Below are 14,643 nucleotides of genomic sequence, written 5' to 3'. Positions count from 1 at the left end.
ACTGTCAGTGGGTTTCGCAAGTTTACTCAAACTTGGTCAGTCTGTCAAAGACTTGCTGGTTTTTGCTTTCAAGTGGGCAGGGCATGTTTAGGCCTGGTTAGACTGGGTGGTTTTTCAGCAAATCTGTTAGCACTGTTTGGATGCTGAAATGGCTATACCGAAACCCCAATTGCTCTCATCTGGTGGATCCATTTGCAAGTGCATTTGTTGCATGTCCCATTGGCCATCCATGGCTACAAAACTTTGCCGAAGCCTTTATTGAATCTGGGGCAAGATTTCCAATATCCACTCTGTTTTTGGATTGTTCGCAATTATGCAAAGCAAATGAAACAACAAATAATAAGATATTAAGGGAATTGAGGGCTGTTGGTGGCATCAATGCTGCCACAACCCCAATGAATTCCACCTCATGATCTATCCTCCTGCTTTTACTCCCATGCAAGCTGTGTAATTAAACATATTTTAACTTTTTTAAAATATGTATATTCAGTTTTCTTTTAGTGTTAAACAAATTCCTTGGAAGCATTCAGCTTGTGAAGTTATAAAACCTGAGACCATAGAGAAACCGTTAAACTGGATTCTAACTGAGAGCAGTCAAATAAACCTAGTAAGCTACATCTTCTAGATATGTATTACAAAATAGTTAAGTTTCAGATTTAATACAAAGAGCAGAGCGAGAAGATTACTCGACTACTACTCCTGACTATCGTATGGTCCTATTAGGATTGCATTGATACATCCTTGTATTGATCTGCAAAGGAGGATGTCCTTCCGTGTTTAAGTTCCATCCATTGCATCTTCATTAGGCATGTCCACACATACATTTCAAGGTTCCATTTGAGTGGTCCATTGACATTCACGTTCTTTGAAATTTGGGACCATTTTGGTGTATAATATTTCTGGAAATGCTAGGAAGGAGCAGTTCCCTCTCTTTGAAGATGATTGATGTGAAGAATCCTCTCTATAGCTTCCATTCTATTGAGAATATTTGGTGGCAATTCCTGAGGATAGCCAGACCCTCTTCTGTTTGTTATGGGATCCAATTTTGGCCTTCTGTTTGTCTTGAATAACCTACAAATTGCTTAGAAGCAGGTTGAAGAGATGAGAGGTATATTCTTGCTCAGCTTTTTTGAGTTCAATATCTTTGAGAAGGCCACTTAGGGAGTCATTGATATTGACTAAAGCTATGTGGATGGTGGAGACCATGGATTTAAAATGTCTAGTGGAATACATTGTATAGTCATCAGTAGGATTGGGAATGGGATTGCTATTATCATCAGTATTACTATTTTCTGGTTTATCAGTGAGCAATAGTTGGAAACTTGGACTCCAATCCAAATGGGTGTTGGATGGTATAGGATAGGCTTTTTGTTTGAAGACATTGAAATAGGGTGCTTGGGGCAGTTTTGGAAGGAGAAGGGATAGAAAAGCATCATTGAAGATCTCTGTACTGTATCAATTTACCAACATCAAGCAGGAAATCCCAACAATCTCTGCCCCAGGGTAGTTGTCATTCTTAATGAGTTTTAGGTTTTCCTTTGTCTGCATTTTAAAATTTTGTAGAACCATCTTTTGTAATGTTTTAATTGTGCCTTTATATCTAAGTCATATTAATATGATCTAGAGGAAATTTGCAATCTCATAATGATCAATTTTACAATGCTGTTTGGCAGTAGTTTTTCTTTGCAAGTTTTCCTTTTGGGTATTGTGAGAGGGTTTTGTTAGGATATTTTCTCTATTGGATTGTATTCCATATTACAACTATCATAATTGTTGTTTTTGTTTGTTAAGGTGGTCATGAAAGAATGTGGAATAAGTGGCTGTTGAGAAACTTGCTTGGGACAAACTGTGCTCGACTTTAGTGTGTATGAAGATTGACCTAATTTATCTTAACTCAGTAACTGTTGGTCGAATATTTTTCTATAATTTCTCCATAAGCTTATATGTGTATGCTTATCGCCCTGTCTTTTAAGAATTATTAAGCTTTGCCTAGTGGTTGTATGAAATGACTATTCCACAATTTAATTTTCCATTCATGTGTAGTATTTTTTTGTTCGATGTAATTTAGTTTGTAGTTGACCATGTTAGTGGATGAGGAGGATATAAAACATTTGTTTCACTGTTCACATTAATATATTTTGTATATCCATTGTTTTTGATATTTTTTCTCTAAAATTAAATAGGAAGATCGATCAAAAGATTTAAAGGCAGATAATATCATAGCCTTTTTGTTGGAAATGGGCTATTCTGAAAAAGAAGTCTCTTCAGCAATTGAAATAAATGGTATGTTCTTTTCCAGGTGACGGTGAGAACTTTTAGTGCTTTAGTTAAGTTTGTATTGAATTCGAACCTTAACTTTGATCTTTCTAAATTTATCTCGTAGATTCCATTTAATAAGGAATTTTAGAATATCAAGAAATTGTGCCTCGTCATGAAAAGGAAATCTTAATACATGGTTCTTCCAAATAAACTGAGGCGAATTCATTAAGTTATGTTAATTGGAATGTATGCAGCTAGATAAGGTTTTGCATGCCTTGATATTAAGTTGTTCTCATGTTAGCTGATTTGTTTCAATGAAATCTTAGTTAGTGTGGAGGATAGCTATTTTTCTCATTCCATGAAACAAACAACCAAATGTGAAGCTTTTGATAAAACTATCTTATTCAAGGTTGAAGTGACATACATGAAACATATTGCTCCAACATCAACAAGGCAAGAAAACACCACTCAAGAAATATATATTAAGTGGGAATTCGAAAAGCCCTTTGAGATTATTTTAACATTATTATAAAAAATAGGATTTTGAGAGCTCATTTGGTATGCTTGTTATTTTCTTCTATTGTGTAGTTTTGAGCTTATGCTTGAGGAAACCCTAGGATGAAAACCCTAAGAGAAATCATTTTTTGTGGTGAAATATCTTCCCTAGCTAGTTGCAAATGAAATCACAGGTTTCACGTAGGGATTTACCGATGGAAAATTTATCATTTGTGAAGTTTTGAAGGCAAGATAATTTATTGAATATTTGAAAGAAATTTCCAAGCGAGAAGATGAAGTTCATTTCATGAGGATTGCTTGAGTAATAGCTTGGCATGAGAATTATTCTTGCTAGGCAATTGAGTTCCAAATTTATGGCTGCTATTGTTCTTGCTAGTGTGGAAAATTGGGACTAAGGATGGTGTAAGTAATGAGGCTGCTGGGTGATTACAAATTGCAGATATTGGGTGCTGTTTACCCTTGTTGGTGTGTTTTTCAATGTGTTGGACGAGTGCCTAATGCCCTTTGTTCAGCATGAGACTTCCTTTCTACTGGCTGCGTCCAAAAGGAAGAACAGTTTGAGCCTTTTTGGGGGCTGATTAAGGCTGCAATGAGAGATCTGCGTTGGCACCAAGAATTGAGAAGCAAATAGCAGGTGCTGAGGGAAGTCGAGTGGTGTCTCCAAGGGCTGTTTGGGATCAGAATAGCATCACACCTTGAAGACAATTGGTTGAGTCTCGTGCACATAAATCTATAACTGTAATTTTGCTCTAAAAAGTTCGCAAACTATCATTTTGTAACCTTTTCTATACAGCAAATGAAATTCTACCATTGAGTTGGCAATCTGTGTGAATGTGTAGTGAATTTATAGTTGAATGTTGCTGTTTATGATTACTTTGATGGTGCCAAATACTAGACTGTTATTATGATATATTGCAAAACAGAAAACCTATCAAAATATGAACATGAACTGTTTAACAAAGTACCTATTTTGAGTTTTGTGGAAAGTAAGATTTTTTTTTTTGGTATAGTTTTAGCTCAGGTCTTTACATATACCTCACCCAAACAAGTCCTTTCAATGTCGGTATAACAGATCACGCTCAAATGGTCTCAGTGAAATTAAAATGTCACTCAACACAATCCCTCCAAGGCTCCAAATGTCATCTAGGGTCATTTGCTTAACCTTTTTTGCCCATTTAGTGCTAGATTGCCTCCATATGGAACAATTTGGGCTGATGACCATGTTAGAAAGTGCCTCACAAACCTTCACAAGGCATCTTAAAACAATTGTGTTGGGGAGGCAAAATTGGTCTCAAAAACCTATCTGAAAATAAAATAAAAATTCAATTTACAAAAATAAAAATTAAATTAAAAAGTTTACTAAAGTAAAACATATTTATTATCCAACTTACCTTCAACAGCTCCAATTATGGGAATGATGTAAATATGCCTTGTGACATGTGGTGATTGGTGATGAATATTTGGATGTCTTTGGCCTTAGCATACACCTATTTGATCCTATCAATCTTGGTGCCAATTTTTTGTAGCATTAGGTTGAGGGACTGGACAGCACAAAATGTCCAAAATATGTGTGAATAATCTTCGTCAACCAATAATCCAACAGCCCTAAGTTTTTTGGCATTGTATGTTATAACTTGTATTGCATTTTGAAGGCCCACTTCCTTAATGGGTTTACAAAGAATGGTAGCAATAAATGCGCCATCCTTCATCTTTCCTTAACAATCTACTGCCCTCGAAAACATTGCCCCTTTAGGGGACGCGACAACTACATTGATCAATGGGTGATTTTTTGAGTCTTTCTATCCATTAAAAATGATGAGTACTGTTGATGTTTATAGCTATGGTCGGATTCCTTCTATGGCCGACATAGCTAATATAAATGTCTAATTGGCCTATCGGCCTTAGACATTTTATAGGTTCGATTCATAAACATTTGCATGCATTGATGTATTAAATATAAATAAGCCGATTTGCTTATGTAATTATTATCTATATTAATCAAGCAAGGCCGACTTGAAAGTCCGCCACCTTTGCATTGGGACGTAACTTTTTGAAGGGAGCCGACTCTTGAGGAAGGGTCACCCTCAATCGGTATAAAGGAAGGGTGCATTCCTCTTCCTCGGCATTAATCATAATCTCTTCAAGCAGATCGAATATATACAGTAGCAGGTCGAACACATACAGCAAGAAAGAGAATCATATCAAATTCCTTCTTCAGTCTATAGCAAATTCATCCCTCAGCATAGTAAGTCATCCTACAGCAGATCGAACATTATTTACAAGTCAGATTGGCGAGTTTCAGATCATTCCTCAATTCAGAGTGCATCTACAGCAGTCTAGGGTAATACTATCTGTTCATATAGCTTCAAGGAGTGAAGCAATTTTGTAAGATCATATCCATATTTGATAAATATAATCAGAGACATTCATTGCTGGGTTTTTCACCTTCAAATTGGAAGGTTTTCCCAGGGTACATGCTGTGCATTTTTTGATTAAATTATCTTCTATCTTATTTGATCATAAAACTTAACATGGTATCAGAGCCACGGTGAATTAGATCGTGATCAGATTTTTCTATAAGCAGTGATTTATTCTTATTCTAAGGAGTAGTTCATTGCAAGTGAAAATGGTGAATGGACTTAAAGTCGAGGATAGGCTTGAAGGTGCATCAAACTTCACTTCGTGGAAGTTTAGAGTGCTTATTGCACTTGAAGAAAATGATCTTCTTCAGTTTGTGGAGGAAAAGGACTTATCTGAGCCAGAAGATCAAGAGGAGAAACTTCAATTCAAGAAGAATGCCATAAAAGCGAAAAAGATATTGATTAACTTCGTAAGGGACCACTTAGTGCCTCTCATTTCCAAGATGACAACTGCAAGAGACGTGTTCAAGACCTTGGAAAGCCTATATGAGATTAACAACACAAGTAGGGCTCTTGCATGAGGCAACAACTTCATTAAGTCAAGATGGTGAAAGGAGAATCAGCCATGTCATTCTTCATGAAGATCTCAAAACCGAGGGATCAACTAAGCGCTATTGGAGACCTAGTGGTAGACAAAGATCTTGTCATGTTGGCATTGAATGGCCTTCCTCATTCTTGGGAGCCATTTATTCAAAGTATAAGTGGGAGATCCAAATTGCCTAAATTTGATCGTCTTCGTACAGATTTCATCCAAGAAGAATTAGATTGGCTGCAAGGGGAGTTGCCAAAGGTTCTCAAAATGAAGACACTCATGTTCTTGCCACTCAATCTACCAAGAAAGGAAGAAATTGGAAGAAAGGCAACTTCAAGAGGAATAGAGATCAAAGATCAGATTCTACACCTGATTCAAAGAAGAAGAAGAAAGATCTCTCTCACATTCAGTGCTTTAGATGTGACAAGTTTGGTTGCTATGCAAGAGACTGTTTGACAAGGCCTAAGCAACAAATGGCAAACATTAATGAAGTCTCAACTTAAAAGGAAGCAAAAGACAACTCTAATGGATTCCTCTTCATATCTGCCTTATCAAGTAATTTTCCCACGGATAGCGACACTTGGCTAATTGATAGTGGAGCTTCTCGACACATCACAGGCTATCGAGAACATCTTTCGGATTTGGTGGAAAGGGAGTCTAATCTCCAAGTGATCATTGGAGATGATGCACGCTATTCAGTGAAAGGATTTGGTGCTACATCACTCAACCTAGAATCTAGAATTTCTCTTCATCTAATTGATGTCTTATTCGTGCTAGGAATCAAGAGGAATCTTATATCTATTTCAGCCTTGGAGGATAGAGGTTATCAAATAGCATTTTCAGAAGGGTGTAATGTCCCCTTCTCCTTAGCACGTGCAGTGTGTCGAGGTTGGCCTATATTTGACCCTCGTAGGCCAAGGAGTTGTTTAGGGGGTCGACATGGCGGTGATTGGTGACTTCACATCTCTTTATTATTTGTTATTAAGGAGATAACACGTATCAGGAGACCTGCTAATTTTATTTAATTAGTGTCCCTACTAAATTCTGGTATGAAATCTTAATATTTCACTTAGGGAAATTTTGTCAAACACTTGGCATTATACTGTTCCAAGACACCTTAGATGTGTTTTGATACTATAAACTCTTGTTCAAATGAATTTATGACTAGATAACAATCTATGATGAGAGTACAATCATAAATATTGAAGATTGGACTTTCTAACATCAAATATTATGCAGAAATAAGAAGGTACAGCAGTCTGTCATTAAGTCAAACAATTGGCAAACATCAATTAAAAGTGACAATCGGAATCAAGGCTTCTTGACCATCTAATACATTCACCATATCAACAAATGAGACATGGACTCTTTCAGTTTAGTCTGAGGACATATGACTGTCATTATATAGTACAACCAACTGAAAATGCAACGAAGACTTGATAATTAAGAACCTGGCAGTCTGTGGTGATGAAGCTTGCAATCTCCAACCAACAACGAACCTCCAAGTGCCGAGTCAAGTCATCTAAAAGGTTGCCATTACTGCTGTAAGAATGTGAATCTGAGAACACAATGACAAGTTGCCTTCAAACATTCCTATCGTGCCTCTTGATAATCTGATCTTCTTCTGGAGGATAGCGCCCAGCTTTCTAGACCACCTTGGTACAAATTTGATCATTGAATGATGAAATCGAAGGTGCAAGAAGGGACCGAACCTGCAGAAGTTCGGCCTCACCAAGGAAATAATATAGACACCAAATTCCCCAATAAAAGATTACAAAATAATCGCCTTGTCCTCAAATATATTTGCGCACCAATAGTAATCAAAATCGATACATGAATGATAGGATATGAGTCAAAACGTGGTCACTAGGGTCTGGGACAGCAATGGGAATATAACTTCATACCTTCGATTTGCCTCTTCTAATCATCAATGCATATCGCCCTTATGCTTGAATGAAATTGCTACCTTCTAATCACATATAGAATACTTCTGCCATCAACTATGAACCAAACTGTTAAGTTCTGAAAACCTGAAGCTCAAACGAGGTCTGATTTAAATACTCCTTATACTCAGTATGAAAAGCTGGATGCTTACCACTCTCTTCGCAACCCTTCTGAGGTTCTTTCACCCCCTCAGTTATGCTGACCAATAGGGAGGTATCGTTCCCTAGGATCTTTCTGCGGACAACCTGTGGCTCCACAACTCCAACAAGAGATAACATGAACAAGTGATGCCCAACATGTCTTTCCTCTCTTCTATTTATCCATTACATAGTATGTCACAACCACCTTCTAGAAGATAAGCTTAGGTACACTTTATATTATTTAATTAAACATGATATTTTAGTGTACCTTTTAATATAATAATTAAATAAAATTAACACGTCTCCTGATACGTGTTATCTCCTTATAACATCAAAATAACAAATAATAAAGAGATGTGAAGTCACCAATCACCGCCATGTCGACCCCCTAAACAACTCCTTGGCCTACGAGGGTCAAATATAGGCCAACCTCGACACAGTGCACGTGCTAAGGAGAAGGGGACATTACAAAGGGAGACATAATGAATTCTGCTACATGCTGGTAATTCCAACTCAAGCAATTTCACTGATCCTCATAATCTTTTAAGGCCCATAAAATCTTGGTTTCAGTTTCTCGGCTCCACTTACTTTGATTGGTGATTGCTAATGGGGTTGCAATTTTAGGAAGACTAAGTCCCCAACTTCGAATGTTCTTTCAGTTCTTCAACCAGCATGCATATTTTGCTGATTTTGTTCTTGGTACAATTTTTCTTCAAGTGTATTCATAATGTCTACATTTTATTGCACTAAGTCTCAAGCTCCTAGTACTCGAGCTTTGGAGAGGATTAAATCTCTAAATTAGGCTTCCCTGTACCCATACAAGAGTTTGAAAGGAATCATTTCTTATTGACATATGATAGGTAGTGTTATAGCAATATTCCCCAAAGTGTAACCATTTGATCCATGATTTTGTTGTTCAGTGACATAGTTTCTTAGATATCGCTCAAGTCTTTAATTGAGAATTTCAGTCAGTTCATCGATTTGTGGATGGTAGCTTCTACTTTGGGTGATTTTAGTCCCTGCTAGTCTAAAAAGTTCTTGCCAAAACAAACTAAGGAATCTGCTATCCCAGTTGTTGATAATGTTTTTGAGTAATTCATATAATTTGAAAATTTCTTTGAAAAAGACATCAATTACTTGAGGGGCTCTATACTTGGTGGATATTGTAAGAAAATGTGCATACTTAGTCAAAATGGTCTACCACAATGTATACATAATAATTTCCTTGTACCTTTAAGAATCCATGTAATAAAGTCCATTGAAATACTTTCTCATTTCTAATTAGGTATAGGTAGGGGTTGAAGTAATCGTATAGGAAATGTATGTTCTTTATTCCTTTGACACACCATGCACTCTCTATCGTGTTTTAGGACGTTTGCTTTGAGGCCTTTCTACAAGAATCTCTCTCTTATTTGTTTGTAAGTTTTGTAATGTCCTGCCAACTGATTGTAATGATAGGCCTTTGTAATTTTCCCCTTCATCTTTGATCCCAGAGTGATACATATTCTATTCTTGTAGAGGATGAGCTCATCTAATACTTGGTACCTTTCATCTTGTAGCTTTCCTTGTAATATATCATTTGAGAGTGTGTCCTTGGCATATTTTGCAATTATGGAATATTTCCATTTCGATGGAGACATCTATCATGGAACATTGATGGGGTATTTGTGATAAGGCTTTGGCAACAACATTATTGTTCCCTTTCATGCCATCAATGTAAAAGTCATATGCTTGCTCATTTTTGTTGTTTGTCATATAAATCTTCTTGGCTTAAGAAGAATGTCAAGCTATTATGATTGTTTTTTACAATGACCCTCCCACAAGCTAGGTATTGTCTAAATTTTGCTAGGGCATGCATGATTGCTAGCATTTCTTTATCATATATGGAATAGTTCCTTTTGGGTTCTTTTAGTTTTCCTCTCAAAGTCTATTGGATGTTTATTTTGCAATAATACAGCTCCAACACCTTTTGAAGCATCACATTCTAACTCAAATGGTAATGGGAAGTCATGGATGGCCAAAACTGGGCAATAACTCATTATTTTCTTTAGCTTTTCAACGACTTGCTGGACCTCTGTATTCCATGAGAATCACCTTTCTTGGTCAGGTCTATGAGAGGGGCAGTTGACTTTGAGAAGCCTTTAACAAATCACTTGTAGTAGCTGCAAAGTCCGAAAAAAATTCTCTTCGATGTGTTAAAATTCTTGGCCTTGGCCAATCTCTCATGGCTTTAATCTTTTCTTCATCAATGCTGACTCCTTGGCATTGATTTTGTGTTCTAGGTATAAAATTTCCTCTATTCCAAATTCACATTTGGACATTTTGGCAAATAATGATTGCTATTCAAGTATTCCCAGCAGTTCATTTGTACTCCATGAGAATGCACCTTTCTTGGTCAAGTTTGTGAGAGGGGTGGTTAGAAGCCTTAAACAAATCTCTAGTAGTAGCTGCAAAGTCACAAGAATCCTCTTAGATGTGTTAAAGTTCTTAGCCTTGGTCAATCTCTTATGGCTTTAATCTTTTCTTCATCAATGCTGACGCCCTGGCATTGATTTTGTGTAATAGGTATAAAATTTCCTCTATTCCAAATTCACATTTGGACATTTTGGCAAATGATGATTGCTGTTCAAGTATTCCCAACACTTCATCTAGGTGTCTTGGGTGTTCCTTCCAAATTTTGCTATATATAAGAGGTTGTCAAAGAATACCAAGAGGAATTTTCTTATTTGTTTGCTAAATAGGTGATTCATGCAAGATTGAAAGGTTGCAGGGGTATTGGTCGTCTGAAAGGTACGGCAAGGAACTCAAAAGTGCCCAAAATGACACCTAAAAGTTGTTTTGTGTACATCCTCCATCCTTACCTTATTTGGTGGTATCCTGAACGTAGGCCAATTTTTGAGAAGTATAGTGCCCGATGAAGCTCATCAATTAGCTCATCTACCCTAGGTATGGAGTATTAGTTCTTAATAGTCTTTTTATTTAGGGCCTATAACCAATACACATCCTCTTGGTACTATATTTCTTCTTTACTAATACTATGGAGGAAGCAAAGGGGCTAGAGATAGGTAGGCTGAATATGATCCATTTCCAATTATTCCTTTTATGGTTTTCTTAAATTCTTCTTTATATTTTCTTGGATGGCAATAGGGTGTAGTGACAACGAGTTTTGGTCGTTCAAGTTCAAAATTGTGTTCGAAGCCCCTTTGTGGTGGAAGTCCCAAAGGAATGTCACCAAAAGTCTTTTTGTGCTTGTTCAAGATAGGTTGGATATCTACACATAGTTTTTCCTTTGGTTAAAGACTTGTCAAGTATCATACATTGGGCAGCCAATTCTATTTGTCCATGTCTAATGGCTCTCTCCGTTCTTTTGGATGATACTACCATTGGTGCCCCACTCAATAAACCTTGTAAGGTCACTTATTTGCCCTTATATTGAAAACAAAGCTCCATCTTCTGGAAATGTTGGTAATATTTCCCTAAGGAGTGCAGCCATTGGATTTTGTTAGGGGTAGATAACGCATGTTAGTAAGTGTGTTATGTTATGCTATGTTTATGTTGTCATCGAGAGGTGCTCGGGTAGTTGGGAGTTGGTGATGGTTGGCAACTTGACCAACCGTCGGGTCTTTATATTGTTTGGTTAGAACCTCGGTAGGGGGAATAATGTATGGACATTTCTGGACACTGGAATAAAGATATAATTCTTCTGGTCTAATTAGTATCATTGTCATTTATTCTGTGTGATGTGCGATTGTTTTGTTATATGAATACTTGGTACATGTGGGAAATATTGTGTTATCTGTTTCTTCACCAGCCATACATTTAGGACTAAACATTTTGGCGCCGTTGCCTGAACGAACCTGGAGATAACTATGGCAGCAGGCGGAAGCAATTAATGGGCCGGCCATTTAACCAGCAATTAATTGTCGTGGACAGCGACACGCATGAAGAGAGCACCGCAGAAGAAGACTGAGAGGATCAGCTGACGACAAACTTGGAGTTGTGGGACGTGTTGGTCACGCAGTATGTGCAGCGAGAGGCTTAGGAGAGAGCCGTCTTAGAAGGCACGGTATGTGGTGAACTCACCGTCAACACCCCCGTCTTCGACCTGCTCGGAAGTATTCCAAGGTTACTCGCCAAAAATCTGATTGCACTCCAAGACCAAAGGGAGGAGACGACAAAGGAACTTCGGCGGCAACAAGTCCTTCAACAGTACGAGGAGCGGAGTCGTAGGGAGGAAGAGGAGAGGGAGGCTAGTCGGCGTCATACCTCTGGCACTTGATGCCCCTACGGCCAAACAAAGACGGATGTACCGCTACCATTGAAGGAGTAAATGAGGGAACTGTACGAAGATCTCTTCGCATAAAAGAACAGGCTGAAAGGAGACGACGACTAAGGGAGGTTGCCGACTCGAAGAGTCTGGAGAAAAACAACGGAAATTGGAGTGTGAGTTGGAGTCGTAGTCGGGAGAGGCAAAAACCGTGTACGTGGAAGGAGTTGGCCGAGGTTGCTAGGAACCTGCCACTTCCAGACGTAGCGGAGGAAGATCTCGCCGACCAAGCCCCACACTCGACGTCAAGTGAAGAGGACTCCGGAGCCGAGGCGCAAAGCACCTCGTCATAATATTTTGAACAACCTGCACGAGGAAATGGCCACTATTTTTGAAGCAATGTTATCTGGCATTAAAAATTTGTCCTTGTCAGAGGGCATCAAAATAGGAGGGTCAGATCCGGAAACCCTCGGAAGGAGGGACTATAGAAGCGAAGGTGATCAAAGCCCGACTGATAGGAGTCCAATTGGACCAGGAGCGTACGGTACCTCCCAGACACATAATACCTTCCCAACATATAGCCATTTCCAGGCACTACATAAAACCATATAGAAAAGAACGATGGCACACACCCCGGAGAAGCAGAAACTCCCAAAATTCATGGGCGACAGGTCAGAGGACCCCGTACGACATTGCAAGACATGCGTCACCATCTGGGAAGCAAATAGCCAGAACGACCGGGACTACTGGTTGAAGGCATTCCCGGCCACTCTGCGAGAATAGCTATTGACTGGTATACAGACCTCGATGCCCAACATAAAACGTCTTGGAACAATCTGAAGAAGGCCTTCGAGGAAGAATTCAAACTCCTACGGGATGACAACGAAATTGTGGCAGAGATTTACAACACCAAACAAGGAAAAAATGAAAGTGTGCGAGCATATAACAGAAGGCTCAGGGAACTACTTAACAAAATGGAGAACCAGCCGACGGATGGCCTCAAGAAGCGGTGGTTTGTAGAGGGATTGGTACCGTCCCTGAGAAGGACGATGAATGTGGTCCCTCCGCCATCGTACGATGAAGCATACAACCACGCAATGGATATTGAAAGTGAAAACAAGACATCCTGGGGGAAGCGACGGGCAAGCGACAGTGACAACATAGACGAAGACAGTGATGGGGGGTCCAAAACCGTGCAAGCACTCCGGAAGGATATGATGAGGATGATGAAGGAATTAAAAGGCGACAAGGAAAGTGGCAAGGAAGGAAAAGAACTATGGTGCACTGACTGCAAGATTGAAGAGGACACTAAAGGAAGTTGTCCCCACAAAGTTTTCTGTGACATCTGCCAATTAATGGGACATTCCACTAAGGAATGCCCATACAACTTGAAAGCACGGAGCACACAAGTGCTCTATGCCCAACCCGACCAAGCCACACCGCCGGCGACACCTCCGAAGCCAACATCAAACTTTGACGCCTCCCCTGGAGGGTACAAAAACAACCGGCGGGGTAACAATAGATCCAATAATACCACACCAAGGAGTAGAATTCAATAATACGCGAAGTGGCGACCCATGATTCAATGCAGGAAGTGCAATGAATGGGGTCACTTTGCCTGGGAATGCCAAAACGGGGGTGATGCAGGAAATTTGCTGTGCAGGTGGTGCGGTCCAGGAAATCACGAGGACATAGATTGCCCAAAGCAAAAAGGGGTGAATATGTTGGATGTGGAAGGATCAAGAGAAGACGTATTGGCAATCACAAGGGTGCAAAACAAGAAAGCCATGTATCCTGACCCTCGAACAGAAAAAGAAAGGCTTCAGGAGGCAAGGGCGGATATGGAGCGGGCGATGGCAGAAGAGTGGAGGGCCTCGCACCTGGCTGCTGGTACACCACTCTGGTCAGCACCAGAGAAAACTATCATTAAGTAGATGTTACAAACCACAATGCCCGTACGGGTGTCCAACCTTCTGCAGACCATGCCACAGTTGAGGATGGCTCTGACTAATGTAACCGGGGACATTGACCTCGGTCAGGAACACCAAACGTTGACGGAACCATGTAGTATGGACCCGGTGAAGGGACCTGGTACGGATGCCATGAACCCTATGCTACTTGCGATAGGCGTTGGACAGAAACTGATAGTAGTGGAGATGGATATAATGGGACAAAAGCTCAGAAACACCATTGTTGATGGTGGGTCTAGAGTCAACGTACTATCGGAGGAAACTTGGTGAAGCCTCGACAAGCCTACACTCTGGCCACCAACCTTCCACCTGGTCGGTGCGGATCAACACGATATCAAACCCCTCAGTACCCTCATGGCACAAAAGGTGGTAATCGGGACGCAGCAATTCCATTTTGCTAGCTTTCCATGTCACCCCTTGGAGCTGTAAAAATGTAGTATGGAAGGTCCGCTCCATGTTAGTGAGGGTCCCCTTCACTTCTTGATCTACTGTATGCCCTCTAAGAATCTGTGGCACCCCCCAGTTTGCTATCATCTCCAAAGTCTCCTTGTCAGGCCAACCTTTGTTTCTCATTTTCTCAAAGAACTCCCTTTCA

The 14,643-nt window shown here is 39.5% G+C and overlaps 1 protein-coding gene across 2 annotated transcripts in view; it reads left to right on the top strand.

Annotated features, from left to right (window-relative positions):
- Window positions 1-14,643, top strand: part of LOC131049414 (DNA (cytosine-5)-methyltransferase DRM2) — a 101,902-nt gene that overhangs the window by 35,452 nt on the left and 51,807 nt on the right. For both annotated transcript variants that reach the window (XM_057983468.2, XM_057983469.2), the window contains exon 6: window positions 2,184-2,283. In XM_057983468.2, the coding sequence (XP_057839451.2) occupies window positions 2,184-2,283 (100 nt within the window). The remainder of the gene's footprint in view (window positions 1-2,183; window positions 2,284-14,643) is intronic.

Source organism: Cryptomeria japonica, chromosome 1, assembly GCF_030272615.1.
Source record: "Cryptomeria japonica chromosome 1, Sugi_1.0, whole genome shotgun sequence".
Lineage (NCBI taxonomy): Eukaryota > Viridiplantae > Streptophyta > Pinopsida > Cupressales > Cupressaceae > Cryptomeria > Cryptomeria japonica.
This window is presented reverse-complemented; position numbering and strand designations above follow the sequence as displayed.